We start from the raw sequence: 20,857 nt of genomic DNA, 5'->3' as shown, positions 1-20,857 counted from the left end.
CAGTAGAGGTGTTAATTTTAACCTTAATACATTTCATTTGTACAGGTTATATTGTAGACAGTTAGATGAGTGTGCTATATCCCACTTTGATTTTGTTTACAATGATGCTGACAAGGTGACACAGCACCCTTCTGGCATTCTAGTTATCTAACATTTGTTTGGCACTTCATACGCACTGTCCCTGGGTTACAGCACTTCACTCTCCTTTCAAGGGTTAAGGTCATACGCACAGCAATAAACAAATATAGATGATGGTGTGTGTGTATTCAAAGTCCAACTTGAACATCACATAAATATTATAGTGAGACATGGTGACCTAGGAAATTCCCAATTAATAACTTTCTCATGGAGTACTCACAAATATACATACTGCACACATACAAGCAAACAAAGAAAGTTAGTGATGTCACTATTAGTATCAGTTAATTGACTAGAGAAGATGATCATATGATTGACCAGTAACAAATGCACACTGTATTACAATAAGTCACAATCACATTTTTTTATTTACAAGAGTATTTCTACAATACACTGTTTATAAAATCATAATAAGGACACTGTTTTGCAAATGCTTACAATACATTGCTTCTCTAATCTATTAGATTGCTCCAGTGCTGGAGTTAGTGTTTCTGTTCTGCTTGAGTGTGGATATTGCCCTGAAATTGTTATGGATTAAACCGAAGTTTGCATTTAAACATTACAGAACTATTTTCAAGGTGTGTACACATGTTAGATATGTACATTACTGTTGTGTTTTTTTATTCATGGAGTGGGAGTATAGCTAAGAGAGCTAGGTTGTTATAGAATGCACAGTTGTGTGCATCTCAATTAATGCTCACTCTCCTGTGTTGATTCATTGTGTACCCTGCAGAGTTATTAAGTAATGATTATATAAATACTACAGAGCATATTACACACTACTGTAATTTTCTTTAGAATTTCACTGTGGAGTCTTTATTACCTGTGATTTTCTTTAGAATTTCACTGTGGAGTCTTTATTACCTGTGGGCTAGTGCTCACCCGTTATCCCGATTACAAAAAGTAAAAATGTTCCAGCTGATCCAAGTTGTTCCAGCATTCCAGGATTTTATACTCCCTAAAAGAGCAATCTGAGCTGTGATATAAGTGTACAGCCAGACTAGTGTGAAAAATATAGTAGTAACTGCTGAGAAGTGGTAGTTGAAAAATTGTTTACATGTGACGACGTTAATATACCACTGGTGATCATCAATATATCTTTTTTACACTAGTCCTTTTTAAAGGTTATGTTATTTCTTATATACTAGGAGACTTTTGGTCATGTTCATTTCTTAATTCTCAAATAGACTGTCAAAAATGAATTTTTCCAACGAAATAGCGTAGTTTAATGATGCTTTTGAAGTTGTTAGTGCAATCCAGTGTGTTTGAAGTGAAATTTTTAAAGACTAATACATGTATTTACATACAGTGTGTGGCACTCTTTATGTCATTTTCAGTGTATTCTATGGATTGTGATGTTTACGGAGGCAATAGTAGTGCTTGGAAGAAATGAACCTCATGTTCGTATGACTAGGGCATTACGTCCACTGTTTGTGTTGGACTCCAATCTTTCAGTTGGTGTAAGAAGGTACGTGTGTGTGTGTGCATTACATGAGTGTCTATCTGTGTAGTGTGCACACATGTGTGCACACATGTGTGCATGCGTGTGTGTGACTCAGAATGTGTATGTAGTATGTGTGTGTGTGTGTGTGCTATGTGGACAGTGATGCATACTGTGTATAAACATAGCACCTGATCACATGCTAACATGTTTAAAGTATGTACACCTGGCCATCCTCTCTCTGCTTGTTTCTTGTGATGTGTATGTCATCTTATTCAAGATTTGTACTGATTAATCATGTTTTCACTGTTCTCTGTTGTTATGGTTATCTTTCACAGGATATTGCGACAGATATTCCAGTGCCTGGGACCCATTATTGATGTGTTGTGTCTTTTATTCTTCTTCATAGCTATTTTTGCAATTTCAGGTATGTGTATATTCATATATATGTCTTACACGGTAACTGCATAATGCATAAAGGAGACCTTGTAGCTTGCTTGATTGCATGAATACATGAATGTTTTTGTAAGGTATTAAATCAAGAAAACACTTACAGGTGGCTGGATATAAAATTGCCAAAAATTACATTTTAGTCTGCTTGCCTGACCACTGTTGCAAGGCTGGAGGCCAAACGAAGCAGTGCATGGCCACAAACTTACCAGTGGCACCGGGTTTTTTTGGATTCTGACAGTGTGTTCCCTTTGCTTCCTTTTACAGTATCTTTACTCAGGTTGGTCGTTGTCTTCTTTATGCCATGAAACCATATTGAGGCATTAATTTATAACACTTTCCTCAAACAGCATATTTAGACACCACAAAAATTATTTAAAGCACTTACACTACTGTAACAGGAGGTACTGTAACCCAATAGGTTTGATCTTGGTTGACTAGTAGCAATTGAGCATGCATGGAGACCACACCTCTTAACAATCTATTTACTCAGAATACAATGATATCACCACTATTATTGGTCTAGCTGTATTTATAATGATAGCACAGTGAAAATGAGAACTAGCCATACCCTCCTGGTAGGCGATTGACCGACTTGAGATACTCTAGTATAACAGTCACCCTAATAAATCAGTCACATACAGGGTGTATGTATAATGGTATAATTGTATGTTGTAACAAAAAACTGAACAAACTGATAAAATTGTTATTTATAAATGAAGTAAGGATCCAAGCGATACAAACTAGTGAAACAAGAGATGAATGATGGTATTACAGATGGGAAAATCCCTACTTTGGCAGTCAACAAAATAATTGTTATAACATGCCAATGTAGGGATTTTCCCACTTATGTATGCTTCATGGACTAACCTCTGTCCTCCTTTGTGTTTCATTTACCTTTGCTGGCAGTACAAGGTGTCAATTTGCGGTAGCTCCACTTGATGGCTCCCTACATTTGTAATGAGAATCATTTGAGTTTTCCATTGTGACTAGATTAATTGCAGAGGGCCTTCTTGTAGTGTTCTTCATTTGTTACACTGTGTGATGGGCTGAACATTACTGAAAATGAAGTGTAATGCGTGATGGTCACTTTGCTATTTCAGTAATTGATAGTGGCAGGGGTACTGTTAGATGAAAAAAATAAGTCTGGCACCATTCTTTCTTCCAATGTAGTATGCGTGGGTCACAATATTGTTACAAAAAAGTTAACAAACAAATACATTAAAAATTAGGAATTTTAAGTTTAATTACGGCTGGTATCGACTGAAAAGATGTCTACTACTATTATATCAGGTGCATTCGACCTTCCTTGTTTCATTGCTTTTAATCCCTAATTGATCTTAAAATTCTTAAATAAAATTCACCTGTATGTTGAGCATAAATTTTAAATAGAAGTTAATGTGCAGTAATATATACATGAGATTATGATATGCCATTGTAGCTAATCATGTAATATGGCATTTGTCTCTTTTGAAGGATATTACCTATTTGCCACGGAGTCAGTGACAAACTTTGTAAGTTACAGTACATGCTATAAGTGAACATGTTGCTTTATCAGAATACTGTACTGTATTTTACATTTATTACCTGCGAAACAAGTGTTTATTCTCCCTAGCAGTTAATTAAACCAGGTCTTTATTTTACTATGGTCTTTTTTCTCCAGTGGAGGCTAGCATTTAAATGAACTGAAATGTTTAGTTTATTTCTAATTAATGTAATGGTTGGCTTGCAGTGGCAGCAGTCTAGCTAAACAGCCAAGACAGTTGTATCAGTGAAGAAACCACAGCTTGAATTGTTGGAGTGAGCCTTAGCATATGAGAATAGCTGTGATGAATTCATTCTATTGTTTCCAATGGGGATCAATGTGTCGAAGATTCTAACAAACAAGAAATCATTACGAAACTACCAGGTGTGGGTTTTATAGCTAAGGAACAATAGCAATTTTACTAAACTTGCTGAAATTCTAAACCAGACACTAGATTTTATACCATTATAACCAACCTGTTAGTTTTAGGGCAATATCTTCTTCCAGGCAGGATTAAATATTTCTTGTTGGAGTTGGAGTCCCCCTAATAGAGTGTCCATTTGCAATCTGATTTGGATAATCTGTGTACTTTGACTTCTTGTATGGCTTTACTGGTTAGCCTGTTTTCTGAAGAACTGACCCATGGCACTATCTATTGCCTTGTGAATTCAATAAACTCATTATCCTAACTACCAGAAGATGTTGATGACAAGTCATCACTTGTGGCTAATTTGGGCTGTCATTGCAACAGAGATTCCTGAGGTTGAGAGATTCCACTGTGAAGAGCATATTTTACCTAGATTAGCCTTGACATTTAGCACTGCAGTAATATTTCACTTATATCTTGTTGGGATGTCGGTACTACAATTTTTGTATCAGTAGACTATGTGTACATATCACCATGATCATGTGTTTTGTGTGATAATGTTCTTTCTACTTTAGTTGTGTGCTCTGATGATCATTGTCTTATCTTCATTGTGTGTTATTTTTAGCAATTCAGCTCATTACGTGAATCTTTTGTCAGTATGTATATAGCAGCAACAACAGCAAAGTAAGTGTCCAGCAATAATCATGTGTTGCTGTTTATTATATAGTTATACTGTACAATGGCCACAAGTGCATTTATACAGGCAGAGCAAAAGTGAACGTTGTATAACTGTTATGTACCACTCACTGGGAGAGTCTCCCTGCACCTCTTAATAAAAGCGAGATTTCTAACATTGATTGTGGGTGACCGAACCGAATGTTGCGGTGACATTCCCTCTGCAGTGTTGCAGCCACCTGAGATATCATGTTGATCAAAGCTAGTATGCTATGGGCTATAGTACTAACCTGAATTCGCTGTTTGGCTCTCGATCATCGGTGGTGCTTAGCATACGTGATCAACTCAATCGCCTGTGATTGTTCTTTCAAAGAAAAGCAGCTAAAAAGTGGTCAAAGTAAACAAAACTTAAGGGTGCTCTGTACAGTTCATATAAGGCTTCCCAAGACATAGTCTGTTTTGCACTAAAAGTAATATTATGATCACCAAATCAGTCTGTGACATGTTTACGTATTTTAGTACCTGTAAATTAGGTATCCCATAGCAACAAGCACACGTGTCTTGCTATTCTACATTCTCTCACTTAAATTAGAACTACTCTGTTATTTTTAATCCAATAGACATGAAATTTTCACTAGTGCTGAGCGATAATATCGATAGTTCGATACTTGCGATCAAAAAATCATTATCGCGATATGATAATTACAGCTTACTATTGCAATATTGCTGTAAGATTACTAGAAACATTGTTACCAAGTTTATTTAACTGTTGTAACTCTTTAGGCTTGCTTATTCGTGAAATGTTTGGTTGCAAGGCTATAACAAGCTGTGTATATTTATCGGCCGCCCATGCAATTAGTCGATCGCTTCGCGAAGGGTCTAGAATTCCACTAAAAATGCTGCTTGAGAAGCTGGCTTAGCTGTTTTATAACTACTTGGCTTGCTTTATCATGGAAAAGTTTGGCTGCAAGGCTGTAACAAAAATAGTAGAAATATTGGCCGCCCATGAAATTAATTACCTAATTGATGCACTTACAAGAAAATCAAGCAAATAGTAATCAATGATGGTGTTAATTATGCTTAACATGCATTGAATACTTGAAACTTGACTGAAGACCATTCAAAGGGTAATTATCGTGATATTATCGTATCGTGAATAATACTTCATAGTAGAACGGCATAGCCGAGATATTGTGCACTTTTTGAAGAAAGTATGAAATTTTGTGCATAGTTTCAACAGATCACGAAGAGTTTTTTTGGATATGGAGCCATCACAGATTTGACCTTTGGTGTCCTTTACAATCACAATTGTGTACAAAATATTGTATTTCTGCAATTATAGTACATAAATTTTAATCGAAACTACCTTAACGGGATACCAAATGCAAGCTCTTGCTTTAAGGAATACACTAGTGCTTGAATTAAGCTCACACCTTATTCTGTTCTCAAGTATAACAATTTAAACATTTGATTAAATCTTTTATCAATTATACATCGAATTAACTATGTCTGTCTTTCACATTCCCCAGAACAGGAGCAGAGTGAGTGCACCTTAAAGCAGCCTTGACACATTTGCACCTTGCAGTGCACCCTTTCTTGCATGCACAGCATATCAGTTCATGACAACATTGTGAAGCTTCTGGGAGTGTGGTCCATAGTGGATGCCACCCTGTAGCATCCTTCCACCACCCCCATGGCCATTCTGCTGGACTAGGGAGTTCCGGAATCTGAATTACTGTCATACTCCAGCAATGTGCTTGGTAGTTTGCCCTTTTAGTGTGCTGCTTGAGTGCTGCTTGTGTTGGTGGTATGTTCTCCAGGCTTCTTGACTTCTGTGTAAATAATTGTTTCCTGGCATCATTGACTGTTTGAAGATCACTGGTCCAATCATACAGCAGCACTACAAATCGTTCCAATAATGACAAGGAAAAGTCACTAATGTTGTTTTCCATGAGCATGAGTGAGGTCTTCAAATGCTTCAGTGACATCAGGAAATACTTTCCACACACTCCAGGCTGTCTTTTTCCCTCATCCTCCAAATGCTGAAATTGTGTCACATCCAGTAAATGCATGAAAAACTGGCAAAGTTTTGTACATTACTGGATCCAATCCCCTGACCAACTTCATGAATTGGTATATACCTGAAGTGTAATTTACTACCAAATGCTAACCACAGTTCATCCGGATTAATCTGACTAAACATAGTGATTGCCAGGGTTACAACATCTGTATCTACTGTACGTATGCACAATTTTCTGTGTCCTTTCTGCACTGCATCTCTTGCATGCAGTAGAAGACATGTGTCATTGCATGAATTTTCATTGCAATATAGAGTGGAAGTGGCATCTCATATATGTGTTTCTGATTAGCATTGGCAGAAGGATTAGTATTTCATGCATTTTTGACACTACTAAATATCATGAGCTGAGATATAGAATGGGCTGCTGTTTTGTCTGCTACATTGATTACCTGACTTTGGGGCTTAATGTTTGGGCCCTCTAGAATCATGTTAACCAGAGCTAGTAATGATTGCGGTATTACACTTTGCTGGCATTCTTCTGTAAATGCTCCATTAAATGAATACTTGAGCTGGAACATTTCTTTTCTTACAATCTTTGCCACTTGCACCAAATGCATAACATCGTTGTAATCATGGTCACAGGCTTTCTGGATAGCACCGCCAATATCATCATCAAATGAAAGCATAACATTTTTACCTTGTGATGTTGCTTTGAGATTTGGCAGTACATGCAGAAAGTAATCTGAGCTTTAGTCTTGATGTATGACCACGTCCACTATCAAGTTGTTCCAGGCATGTCTTGCACAACTGTGCTAGATCGGTCAGTTTAAAACCGGAGCAATACTTGCCTCATTGTGTATATCCTCCATGTATGCAACTAACTCAGCAAGAGCAATGCTATGAAGGTTGCTATGATCATTATTTTTGCCAGATGTACTGCTGGCTGCTGTTTTGGCTCTGTTAAAGCAGCTCTTGTGATATTTTGCTTCAAGGGTAACCATGTCACCAGTAGCGAGTTTAGCTATGAGAACAATTCTTGAAGGTCCAGTACATATTGACAGACTGTTCTGTCAATCTCATAGGTGGAAGCAATATGCAAAGCTTTGCTACCAGTTGGTTGATCACAAAATATGCATATAGCATCTTTGAGGTCAATTGTTTCATGAGTGGAACATGTCTGTATCCCTTGTGAGTTTTTCTCTTGTGCAAGCTTCTCATTTAGTCTGTCAAGTTTTGTCTGGTTGAACTTTAAATGACACGTTTTATGCCAGCATGTTTGGTGTCTTATCATTGTTGCCTCAAACTCATCTCCATCATCAATCCTTTCAACATCAATGGCCATTAAGAGATTGAAACTGCATTAAATGCCTGGCCAGTGATTTGTTACTACTTCCAACTGATGGTCTTTTTGATTTTGCTGGACATTGCAAGGCTGCATTAGTATCCTCTTGGCAAAGAACACAGAGTCCAATTTGTAATGCAAGGTTTCTTGGGTCTAGGAACTGAAGCATCTACTATTGCATACTTCTTTGCCATAATACCAGTAATGGAAACTTAAAACAGTTTCAGTTTGAAAAATAGAGCATTTTTTGGTAACACTTGTATGTAAAACAGCAATTTCGCTTGCCATATGGTTACTAAAGTTCCATTTAATGATCAGAAAACATATAAGTGTTTCTTTAAATGAGAACTATAATAGCTAGTAACAGAAAAGTTGTGCATAACACTTGCATACATATACATACTGCTAAAACAGCTAATTTCACTTATCTAAGATTCCATTTAAAGACCAGCAAACAAAAAATGTAGTTAAGTGATACTTTACAGCATAGCTGCTGAAAACTAATTTGCATACTTGTCATGTTCCACAACATGACATGACAAGCAAATTTGTTCACTTGACACTTAACTTATTAATGTGATAGATATAACAAGAGTCTTCCTTTCTACTATGAACTCCTTGATAAAAGTGAAGCAGCCTTCTATAAGGGCTGCTTTATCCACAATACAAATCTATGAAGCGTAGATATATTCTTACATCCCTGTTATGTATAATAATTTACAGTGAGTCAGGTAATTTTAACTTTAATCAGTTATAACTTTCGACCAAATTATGGTATGAACTTGATTCAAGTACCAGTGTATTCCTTAAAGCAAGAGCTTTCATTTGGCATCCCATTTAGGTAGTTTTGATTTAATGTTATGTAGTTTAATTGCAGAAATACAATGTTTTGCTCACAAAGGTGATTGTAAAGGTCACCAAAGGTCAAATCTGCGATGGCTCCATATCTAAAAAAACTCTTCATGATCTATAGAAACTATCTGCAAAGTTTCATACTTTCTTCAAAAAGTACACAAGTTGCTCATTTTTGCTAGCTATGCTGCTCTACTATCAATATCTATCGTGATAGTGAATTTTCTACTATCACTCAGCTCTAATTTTCACACAAGCTAGTTTAGCAATTTTTCCAAAGAGCATTTGCCATTTTGAAATAGCAAGTTCAGATGATGAAGAACATGGAAGTAAAGAAAAGGATCTATGGGAGTGTCAACCTGAAAGATAAATATGTGATGATTGAGAAGCTAAAAGACAAAAATAAAAACGCACAATGGTTTGTGCTGTTTAGTATAGTGTATCATAAAAGTATCAAAGCTCTTGTGTGTAAACTGTAGGACTAGTTCTAGTATAAAAGGAAAACTGTAACTCATGTTCTAAAGCAAATTGGACTAAACTGTGCACTAGTGTTAGCTTATATCCAGTAAAAAAGTACAGAACATTTGCTAAAACCATTGTAAATTATAGAACAAATTAAATTTCATGGGAAGCCATATACGCAAACTGTCCAGAGCACCCTTAACACTAGTCTACACTGGCTAAACTCGAATCTATTGGCAAGACAAAAACTGGCTACCACAGTCAAATCTATATATATAATACTGAAAAGCTGTCTGTGTGTCTGTCTACATTCCTTTGATGTCAGATGTTTATCTCGCTAACCGATACATGTATCGAAACGATTGTTGTGTCAAACAATGTATTCATCATCTAAGAAATGCATTGCTTTTAAATGAAGCTTCTAACTGCTGTCGTTCGTCATTTACAGCACGATTAGTGCAAGAAGTAGACAAAAATTTGCTTGAATTCTTTCTGTTAACCTAAACCGCATACAAACCACAAGTAAACGGCTTTCCAGCTGGCCTTTATAAACAACTTATAGGTTAAAGTAAACCACAGTTCACATTTGGTCAAAGCGGTAAAGCATTAGCCTTGCCCTTGCTAGTGTTGGCTACCCAGATGGAATCCCAGTAGTTGCATGGCCTTGTTTTTTTTCTTTTTACTTGCCGTTTTGGTTACAACTTTTTTTTTACTTCAACAACTTTTTTGGTTACAAGTTTTTTTTTGTGCTTCAGCAACCTTTTCTGTTACAACTTTGAATTCTGTATTGGCAACATTTTGGTTACACCTTTTTTGTGTTACATTTACTGCACATAATATACTGTAATGTATGCCATACTATAACATTTAGTATTCTCTCACTGGACACCTGCTTACCTGTTTCAACATTGTTATTTTTATTTATTTTTTGTTTTTGTGCTTGCAATCAATACAGCTTATACTTTACTGAGGAAGGTGTCGAGGTGATGGCAAGATAGTATTGTTTTAGTACATTATATAGGCTAGCATTAATTGCTTCAGTGCTTTGGCCCATTTTATTGTTTCACCTTATTGTTAGCTAAGTTCCAGTTTGCTTAGGTAATCCAAAGGCTGCAGCACATGTTGCTGTCATACCTTAACTGCTGACCACTGAAAGCTTTAAGATATCATTAAGTCTACAGAAATTAATAGTGTAACTAATGGCACGTAAGGAATGCACAGGTATCAGTCACAACAATTTGTCACCTTACTTGAATGCATAACATGTGAAACTCCTGCATCATACCAGTGCGGTAGCAGTACATACTGATGTTACATGCTACCGTCGTATTATGTACGAATTTATTTCTTTTTGTAGTCAAGTAAGTCAAATGTCATGTAGAATCTGAAATGGTATTATTGCCTGTATGACAGTTACTACTAACATGTAAAAGGTTCCCCTGGTAGGATAATCTCTAAAGCGCAGTTTTTAACACACATAGGCAGAGAACAATCTTTATTCACAGCAGCAAACAGCAGCACAATTACAATCAAAAAGTCTGCTTTTATAGTCCAAAATTACATCATAATTAAAGTAATTGTAAGGTCTCTGATTCACATCATCCCCCCATTTGAATGAGCTCGACCGGAGCATTTTCTTTTAGCCTCCCGGCTTCTCAAGGAGTGGGGACATGTATCTTGGTCCTGATGATTAGTCTGTTGATCATCTGTCATATTAGATCCTGAATGGTCTGATGTTTCATCACTGTCTTGTGCCTCTGCCTGTAAGGATTGATTATAATCACTTGTCTCAGTTGACTTGCGCATGTCTGCTTGTATAGCAGCCAAATGGTTGAGGACATGCTTGGGTGGTCTGCCAGACCTCGTTCTTTTATTGCCATACCAGTAGAATCCAACTGGGAATGATGGTGGGCAATGTTGAATTCTTGACTGGTGTACCTGAATCTGTTCGTCTTCAGGAAAATAGATCTTTGTCACTACAACATCTGGATCACTAAGGGATACTATCCGATAGGGTCCGTGCCAAGGTTGAGACAACTTCCTATTCTTTCCAGTCTCTTCTTGTGCGAAGTAAACTAGTACCCAGTCTCCAATCTTGAACTTAGTTGTTGTTGCTGACTTGTCATACTGGTACTTGTATTGTCTTTGAGCTTTTTTACTAGTTTGCTCTGCTAAACGTCTCGCGGACAAGACTACTTGCTTTCTGTTGTCATTGATGTTAACAGTAGTTTTAGGTGACTTGGTTGGTAGCAAGGCTGCTTCTGTTGGTGACTGACAATCGAAGCCAAACAGCAAAAAAGAAGGTTTTTCGCCTGTTGAATTGTGGGGTGTGTTTCGATAAGCCCACAAAACACCACTGATGTACTGGTCCCACTGCAATCCAAACCTTGCTGCTTGTTTCCTTAGCATTATCTTAAAAGAGTCCTGTTGAACCTCTCAACTGCTCCATTACATTGGGGATGACTTGCAGTAGTATTCAATTTACTAATTCCCAACATCTTACAAATGTCCTTCATCAAAAATGATAAGAGGTACCCCTGTCCGATAGCAATGCCTCAGGAACCCCAAAGGTAGGTATAACTTCTTCTACCAACAACTGAGCTATTCGAATTGCTTTTTGGTCTGGTGTGGGGAAAACCATCGGCCATTTTGTAAACAAATCTCGACATACAATCACATAGTGGTTACCTCTGGAAGTAATGGGTAATTCCATTATGTCTACCCCGACTATTTGAAAAGGACGCTCAGTAAAAATCGGATATAGTGGTGGCTTCTGTCGTCTCCCTGTACCTTGTACAATGGCACATTGAGGGCAATTGTTAGCATACTCTAAAGCATTAGAATACATTCGTGGCCACCACCAGCTTCGTACCAAGGTTTTGTAAAGCTTAGGACCTGAGAAATGACCTGCCAGCCGTCCATCATGATATTCCTGCATTATTCTTTGACGCATTTGCTGTGGTACTGCAACTCTTTGAGGTCTCCGTTTGTTTGGGACCTACATAATAAAGTATATCATTGACAATGGCATACATAACAGATTCAGTTACAACTTTCTTGGCTAACTTGGTGTCTTCTGGTAGTACCCCTTCTTTAAGATAACGAATCATTAGCTGAAGTTCAGGATCCTTAAACTGTTCATCAGAAATTTCATCATTACAGCAATCAGTTGCTCTAGGCTCTTCTTGTAACAAAGTATCAATGGTATCTGATGCTTCACAAGAAATCTGTGCTATCTGAACCTCAGTATTGGAATCTTCATCAGAAGGAATAGTCATGACTTGCTGTCTAGAAAGACAGTCAGCATGCAAATTCATCTTACCAGAACGATGAACTATGTCAATCTGTTTAATGCCACTGCCATAAAGTTTACTCCACCACCTTGCATGTCTTCCAGTAAGGTTTGGTGCTCCTAAAATGGTTTTAACTGCGGCATGATCAGTAATGATGGTAACACTGTGACCATAAAGATAATATCTGAAGTGTGTAACTGCCCACACAACAGCCAGAGTTTCCAAGTCTGTGACAGCATAGTTGGCTTCAGCATTAGAAATAGATCTGCTTGCATAAGCAATTGGATGAAGCTTCTGATCTACCTGATATTGAGACAATATTGCTCCCAGTCCAAGCTTACTTGCATCAGTTTCTAATGTGAAGTCTCTATTAAAGTTAGGATAAGCAAGTAGAGGTGATGTTGACAATTTGTCTCTTAATGTATCAAAGGAAATCTCACATTCGGCTGACCAATTGAACACTGCTCCTTTCCTAGTAAGGGCATGCAATGGATGTGCCAACTTGGCATACCCTGCAATGAACCTACGATAATACGATGTCAAGCCCAAGAATTGACACAACTGCCTCAAATTAGAAGGTTGGGGAAAACTTCTTACAGCCCCCAAATTACGGTTATTTGGTTGCAGTGCATGTGGTGTTACAATATGGCCTAGATACTCCACTTCTTCACACAATATCTTACATTTACTTGGATTAAGCTTTAATCCTGCTCTTCTAATTCGGTCAAAAACTGCTCTAAGATGTTCAGTGTAGTCTTGTAAAGTCTCTGAAAATACTATCACATCAATCAGGTATACAGATACAAAATCATTTCCAGATGAAGTCTGTAATCCAGTTAAAACTCGCTGCATCAACCTTTGGAATACAGCTGGGGCATTGGTTACTCCAAATGGCATGACTCTAAACTGATACAAGCCCTGGTGAGTAATAAAAGCTGTTTTCTCCTGGCTATCAGCACTGACCCTAATTTGCCAGTATCCTGATTTTAGATCAAGTGTCTGACAAGTCATTTATCCTGGGGAGTGGAAACAGATCAGGCTTTGTTACTGAATTCAAAGCTCTGTAATCCGCACAGAATCTCAGTGTTCCGTCCTTTTTCCTTACTAATACAACAGGACTTGCCCAAGGACTTTCTGATGGCTTAACCACATTGTTTCTTTGCATCTTATCTAGTTGGCTGGTTATTTTCTGGCGAGCTGCAAATGGAATTCTTCTGGCAGCTTGTCTCTTTGGGCTTGCACTTCCAGTGTCAATGCTAAATTCCATCAAATCTGTTTCTCCTCTTTCATCATCACTTAGACTAAATATATCATGATAATTTCCCAGTAACTCACTCATTTGCAATGATTCTTCCTCTGACAGTTGTCTCCTGGGTTGAATAAAGGTTTTCCTTAGCTGTTGTTGTCGCCACTCTTTGTGCTCAACAGAACAATCAGTGTCATTTGACAGGGTTACCATCCAAAGCTTCAATTGTTCTGGAAGTTGTCCCTGTGCTGTCTCATGATTACTTGGGTCCTCTCTCCTTACAACTACCTCATGTTCATCAGCTGAGCTCTGATATGAGCAGGAAATATCCGCCTCGGAAGAAATTATCTGATCTAACAATTCATCCTTTCCATCAGTCACCTCTGGCTCCACCTCACTTGCACCTGCAAGCTCCATACCACTCTTCAGTTGGTATGTTGATTTACTGTTGTTGGAAACCATAATGGTTGAGAAGCCATCTTGATCAACCATCACTAATGAGTCATCAACTTGTAGACAATCATCAAGGGATTTGTCTGCCTCTACCAAAACAGATGATCCTCTTATATCCTTAACCTTCACTGGTACAACTGCTGAGTGATATGCAGGTAAACGTATAGTTCTAATTAAACTCACCACTGCAGTCTGAGTAACCTTGACTCCCTTGCTTGACACATTTAGAGAAGCTTGTTCATCACCACCAAACTGTCTGCTAGCCTCACCTGATAGTGCAATCTTAACAGTGGTAGTATCAGAATTATTTCCATCCAAGGCTGATACTTGGTGATTGGCCAATTCACTGCCACTTTAATCACCCACTGATGCTCCACTATTACAAGATATAGGCCCCTTTGGCTGCATAGCACAACTCACATCAACAACTGGCTGACTTTTATCAACAAACTTTACACTGGGATGGTAGCTTACTATTCCTAACATGTGGCACACTTTGTCTGACAACAATAACTGATCTGGTGCAATTAGTTTGATGTAAACAGTAGCATTAATTACCTTCTCACCAAAACTGATCTTCATATTCAATTGTCCATCTAAAGATATCGGCTTCTGATCATAAGTACAAACTTTAATAATTTGCTCTGCAGCCTTGAGATTGTGTACATTGAGATCAGACTTTGAAACTATGCTGTAGAATGCATCTCCTCTCAAAATTGTGATATCAGATCCAGTATCAATAATACCGGTTATAGGAACACCCTCTATATTGACTTGCACACAACGGGAACCACCCTTAATATTGCTGTGAGAATTATCTCTGATCACATAATTGGTACCTGGTCCAGAAGTCTTAGAAGGAGTCTTAGTTTGTGTTAACTTACCACCTGCACTCTCTGTTTTTGATTTCTGACATTGGCGAGCCAAGTGATTTGGGCTATCACATATGTAGCATCTAAGCTGTTTCTGCTTCTGTTGTGTCCCCTCCTTCTCTAACTTATTTCCTGGTTTCCTATATGTTGTACGCCAATTTTGTGATGGTGAATAAGACTTGGTAGGGAAATTGGTTTGAGGTTTCCCAGCTTTCATTAAGTACTGCTGTTTCTTCTTGAGCTCATTTAATCTTCTTTCCTCTCGCTTAGTTGCTAAGCACAACTCTTTGTAATTCCGAGCACCAGAAACAGTAGGTGACTTTATCAAACTGTACAGTAACCCTTCTTGTAGTTGACCATAAAGAAGCATCTCTCTGGCCTCATTGGATAGCCGTTCATGGCCGAACCCAATCTGGAATGTTTGCTCTAATCGACCTATAAAGCCTGAAACAGATTCATCAGGTAGTTGTGAAATATGACGAAAGTCAAGAGCTGCTAAGGTCATCTAACCTTTCCTTCAGTACCTTAGTAGCAGCCTGGTATGATTTCTTATCTTCTGATTGCAGTAGCTTCCACTCTTGTGCTGCTCTTCCCCTCAAGTAGCCAGCTAGCTGTATTAAGGACTCTTCAGGTGTCCATTCATTCCATCTGGATGCCCTCTCTAAGGTCAGTAGCCAGTCGTCAAAAGTTATCCTCACATCCTCAGCAGTGAAAGGATCTACCGGTGGTGCCTTACCTCGACGAGGAGCACAAGCCTGACTTTCAGTAGTCAACTTGCTACCACTAGCTATTCCAGTAGAACTTATTGGTCTGCTAACATAAAGGACATCAGATAACGATGTACTCAAATTGGTTACCTGTTGGCTAGATTGACACTTAATTGGCACATTAGCTCCTCCTGAATGCCTCTGATCTATTGGTGGTATATGGCTAGTCATCAATGGTTGAGTTGTGCTTGTCATTGTTGACAACAACTGATCTCTGTCTCCTTGAAAAGGGTTGCTAGTTGTGATCACACCTTGTAAAGGTAAAATATCAGGTGATGTTGTTGTAGACAGATGTTCCAAAGGTGAGAAATCAGCTGTTGTTGTTGTTGGTCTTGCAGGCACAAACACATGACCTCTAGTATGGTCTGACAATGTTGAAGCCCTTAAAATGGGAAGGTGAGAACATGAAATATCAGGCCTTTCCTGATAACCTTCTCTGAATGCACCACTGCTCTCAGTGCTCTTTATGTTTAATTTTGTCACTTCACTTGAGAGCTCTGTCTTTCCCAAGTTTGACAACTTCAATCTGGCTAGCTCTAACTCCATCATTTGCAACTGTTCCCTGACTAGTTGCATCTCTCTGTCTCTCTCTGTTACAGCATTGTCATACTCTATCAGCTGCTTACAGTTTTCCTGCCAGAGTTCCAATACATGTTCATTGGCCTTACTGAGGTCAGCCTTCAATCGAGCTACTTCATCCTTGGTTGACTCTAACTCTACTTTTAGAGCCACATTTCCTTCCTCCAAACCTTGTAATAAGTGGCGTAACTGAGTAAGTTCGATACTTAAGTCCATGACTTCCTCACTCCAGTTTCCTTCACTAGGAGTAGGTGACTTACTTACCATCCTAGACAATGGTGGAATGACCAGGAATATTCCATCCATATCCCTCAATGACAGTTCCTCTCCTTGCTCAGTCACTGAAACGATTACTTGAACACACTTAGGATCATGAAACATGTCCACTAGTTTCCCATTAATCATTACCTCCAAGTCACTCTTGGTTGCTGCTGTAGGCAAGCCAAGGCCACTTGCCAGCTGCTGCATATGTCTCACTGTAAGCCTCTTTGAGCCCAAAGGGAAGGCTTCTCCTTCCACCACACTAGGTAAGGAGTCCATTTGTCCACTAATAGTTCTACTATACTGTTCAGTAAAATGCTTGGACTACACAGTGTTTCCTAAAACTGCTTATATCCTACTCTTATACAAGTTACAATATACCTCACTGTTAACTCTATGACCTTTCTTCCTCTCCCCCTTGAAAAGTTCCAGTCCTGCTGACTAAGAAGCTCCTTGGTAGCAGGATCTCGGTAGGACCTCCACTGTAAAAGGTTCCCCTGGTAGGATAATCTCTAAAGCGCAGTTTTTAACACACATAGGCAGAGAACAATCTTTATTCACAGCAGCAAACAGCAGCACAATTACAATCAAAAAGTCTACTTTTATAGTCCAAAATTACATCATAATTACATTACATCATAATTAAAGTAATTGTAAGGTCTCTGATTCACAAACATTATATTATTTTTTACACCTTTGTGGTAAACATGTGGGATAATATAAGGCTTAGCTTAGCTACACCCAGCTGACATTCTTTAAAAGTGACATTACCATGCATGCTACATAGTTACATGATTGGCACTGATGTTTAATTCTGGTTCCCATTGCTTAGTTAATGTGGAGATAGCTCTGCACTTTTAGCACATAACATATACCATAATTACATTATCTATATTATGGATATAGTGTAGACAAATGATGTTTTATGTTTTATACTCGGGTTTCCAATGCTGTGTAGGGAATTTTTGTCACTAGATAACTACAAGATTAAACTTAGTATAAAGTGCATGACACTGTAAACAGTCCTGCACCATAGGGCAGGTACTAGTGCTAGTGTAACAATGAGAATAATTTTTTGACTCATTGTCGAAGATGGACTGTGGTTTAATCTAGGCTCGGATGGCATCAGACTATAGCTAGTAAGGGTTATAAGTACGTGTGTGTGTGCGCGTGCGTGCGTGCGTGTGTGTGGACTAGAAGTTTGGCCACTGCATTGGCTTCTTTTTGACTGCCATTAGCTGCTTATTTGATCTTATGATTTGGTGATGTTTGGTGACATCATGGCCCCACAATCAACTTTTACATGTTAGGCTATAAAAGAATTCGAATGAACTGCCAGTTGTCTTTCCACCTACGTATTAGGTGAGGTGTCTCGGCTGCCAGCTCTTGTGCAATGCTGCACAAACCCACAGCCAGTGTAATATCTGTACATTGCACTGCGGTTGGTGCATTGTAACTTATAATGCACTTTTTGCAGTCTGCAGCAGTGCCATATACAAATCATGGCACTGGCGGCATCTTAGAACTGCCCACGCAAAGTGGTACATTAAAGTTAAAGCACCTCCATGCATGCATATGCATAAGGGAATGTGTTGAGAGGCTAAGCCAAGTGCATGAGGCAAAGCCAAGTGTTGTATTTGCCTTGAGATCAAGTGCTATATTTTTCATACACACAAGCATAGGCCTGTGCTTGATGTGATAATTATGTTGTGCTTCCTAGTCTTCTTGCTTGAAGCGTTCATCTGAAGTGTCGAACTGCTTCAATTTGTTGGTGAACAGACTGTCAGTTAATGTTCACATATGTAATCTATCTCTAGTTATAAAACCAACTGGTACAATTAGTTTAGACAAGACAAGTGTGTTTACAGGAACCAAAGAAAATGGTGTTTTCACGCTCTGAAGCTACTTTATACAGTAGTTCTTAAACAGAAGTTTGTTGTGAAAGCTCCCTATACTTCCTTTCCTGATTTGAGCTGAATCTGCCTAGCCATCACTGAGATGTTACTTTGAAGTTCATATAATTTCTTGTGCTTTTCTTTTTCTTTTCACAATTCTTAAAAAAATTGCTATAACTCATGCAGGATTCAGTTGATTTACAGTACTTCAAATTTGGAGGGCAGTACAAGCATTATAAAGCATGTAGAGTCCAGAAGTTGTGTTTACAGTACAGTGAAACCTCGTTAATAGGGCCACCTTTGGGACCCATAATAAGTGGCCCCATTACTGAGGTGGCCTTATTAATGAAAACCTCATTAATCCGGCCTTAAACAAAGTGGCCTTACACCCTGTATTATCAAGGTTTTCAACAAATCAACACCTGGCTATAGTTGCTATAACAGCTATGTATGTATACTGCAGATTTCATCATAATGCACAGATATCATTACTTGAGACATAACAGCTGCTACAAGCATGAAGCACATTGCTAAAACTATTGGCAAAGCTTTTGGAAGTCACTCAGGAGCAGCAACTTTACAGTGATACGTTGACTGTCTGTTCAGCTGGCCCCTTTATTAAGGGAATATTGTGTTAGTTTATCTGCAGTGTGTGGCCACTGGCCTTATTAATGAGGTGGTCCTATTAACGAAAATTAAATCAAAGGAATCGTATGGTAGTTTCATCTGGACTTTCTGGACCTTATTAATGAAGTGGCCACTAAGTGAGGTTTCACTGTATAGTAGATTTCAGAACTCTTCAGTTAGAAAATGTACACATAGTTCCCTTTGATGTCTAGAGGCTTAGAGGGGTAATTCGCCGGGTTTTGTTATTGTTTACAAAGCCGTTTAATTTCATGATGTAATGTAACAGGAAATTTAAATTTCCGTACGTTACTCAGAGACCCCACGTAAACATGGCAACGAACGAATGGGAGAGCTGGGACAGCAGTAGTACTGACAGTGATAACAATACGGAGCACGAAGAGGAGGTAAAACACATGATTTTACAAGTATGTGTACTTTATCACTAATAAAATGATAGGAAACGGAAGTTCGCTGCTCGTGTAAGAACACGTACCAGCGGAAAGGCTGCCCTTGCAAAAAGGCTAATGTGCATTGTACCAGTAACTGCACTTGTGGTACAAGAAAACGTGCATGCAACAATATGGTAACTTACAAGCTACAAGAGCGTGTTGGTAAAATTGTGTTAGTTTGTGCTATCATGCAGCCATCAGATGAGCAAAATAACGTGGCAACTGTATCCGTCGTAAGGGAAAGGAAAGCTCAGCAATTAGAGGTTACATAATCTACTGTTAGTATAAATGTGTATATCATGTATTTGTGTGCATAGGAGTTCTTGGTGACATTGGATGTCTCCATGTGCAGGGATGTACTGAAAAAAGCATTCATTAATCATGGCGGAGTCGATTTATTAAAGGCTATTATTTATGAGGGAAGTCCAGAAGGTGGCCCAGACAATGACCCACTATGCAATGGAGGAAGTAACAACGGCCTTTCTTGGTGTATTTGTGGACGCTGCAGACATATGCCTCTACAAGTGGAGAAAGTTTGCTGCAGACAGAAGTTCTGCATAACGAGGTAGGAATTATTCCAATCAGCAGTACTTGACATGAGTGTGCTGTCAATTGCCATAGTAAACCGCAGTGATGTTTTGCAGATGATCCACATTACATTCCCTCCAGTTATCAAAAGGCATCATACCGCCAGTGGATATTGTGGCAGCATGGGTATCTTGGCAGGGCAAACAGGAGGGTGATACCCTCTTGTGTAGTGTGGACTGTCTGTGACAGATACCCATCACCTGATGGGCAGTATCTAGGGTTCAAGGAATATTGAACACATAACTTTCCTGTAAATGTAATCAAGAGGTTGTGAGCTGCCAAATGCATATGTAACTTGCAGTATTCCAGATATAATAAATAAACTTACTTGGGCATACAGCTTCAGTAATTGAGTTCCTAGTTCCTTATATGAGTAGCGAAGTATTTGGGTTTCGGTGGAACCCACTATACACTGCGAGTTGCATGCTTCTTCAATGGCTCTCCAGTTCTTGATATAATAACTGCACTGTTGTTTTGTCAAAATCTGGAACGTTTTTTTGTACAATTTTATTCGTTGCTTCTGGTTGGTAATGGCCAATCGTCTTTTGTATAGAT

General features: G+C 38.5%; 1 protein-coding gene across 5 annotated transcripts in view; it reads left to right on the top strand.

Moving 5' to 3' along the window:
* The window catches only part of LOC136242102 (two pore channel protein 1-like), a 97,196-nt gene that overhangs the window by 16,048 nt on the left and 60,291 nt on the right, over positions 1-20,857 (top strand). For all 5 annotated transcript variants that reach the window (XM_066033489.1, XM_066033488.1, XM_066033491.1 and 2 more), the window contains 5 exons: positions 603-716; positions 1,476-1,606; positions 1,918-2,006; positions 3,506-3,543; positions 4,547-4,605. In XM_066033489.1, the coding sequence (XP_065889561.1) occupies positions 603-716; positions 1,476-1,606; positions 1,918-2,006; positions 3,506-3,543; positions 4,547-4,605 (431 nt within the window). The remainder of the gene's footprint in view (positions 1-602; positions 717-1,475; positions 1,607-1,917; positions 2,007-3,505; positions 3,544-4,546; positions 4,606-20,857) is intronic.

The sequence above is a fragment of the Dysidea avara genome, chromosome 13 (assembly GCF_963678975.1).
Source record: "Dysidea avara chromosome 13, odDysAvar1.4, whole genome shotgun sequence".
NCBI lineage: Eukaryota > Metazoa > Porifera > Demospongiae > Dictyoceratida > Dysideidae > Dysidea > Dysidea avara.
Note: the sequence above shows the minus strand (reverse complement) of the source record. Positions and strands in the feature narration are given on the sequence as shown.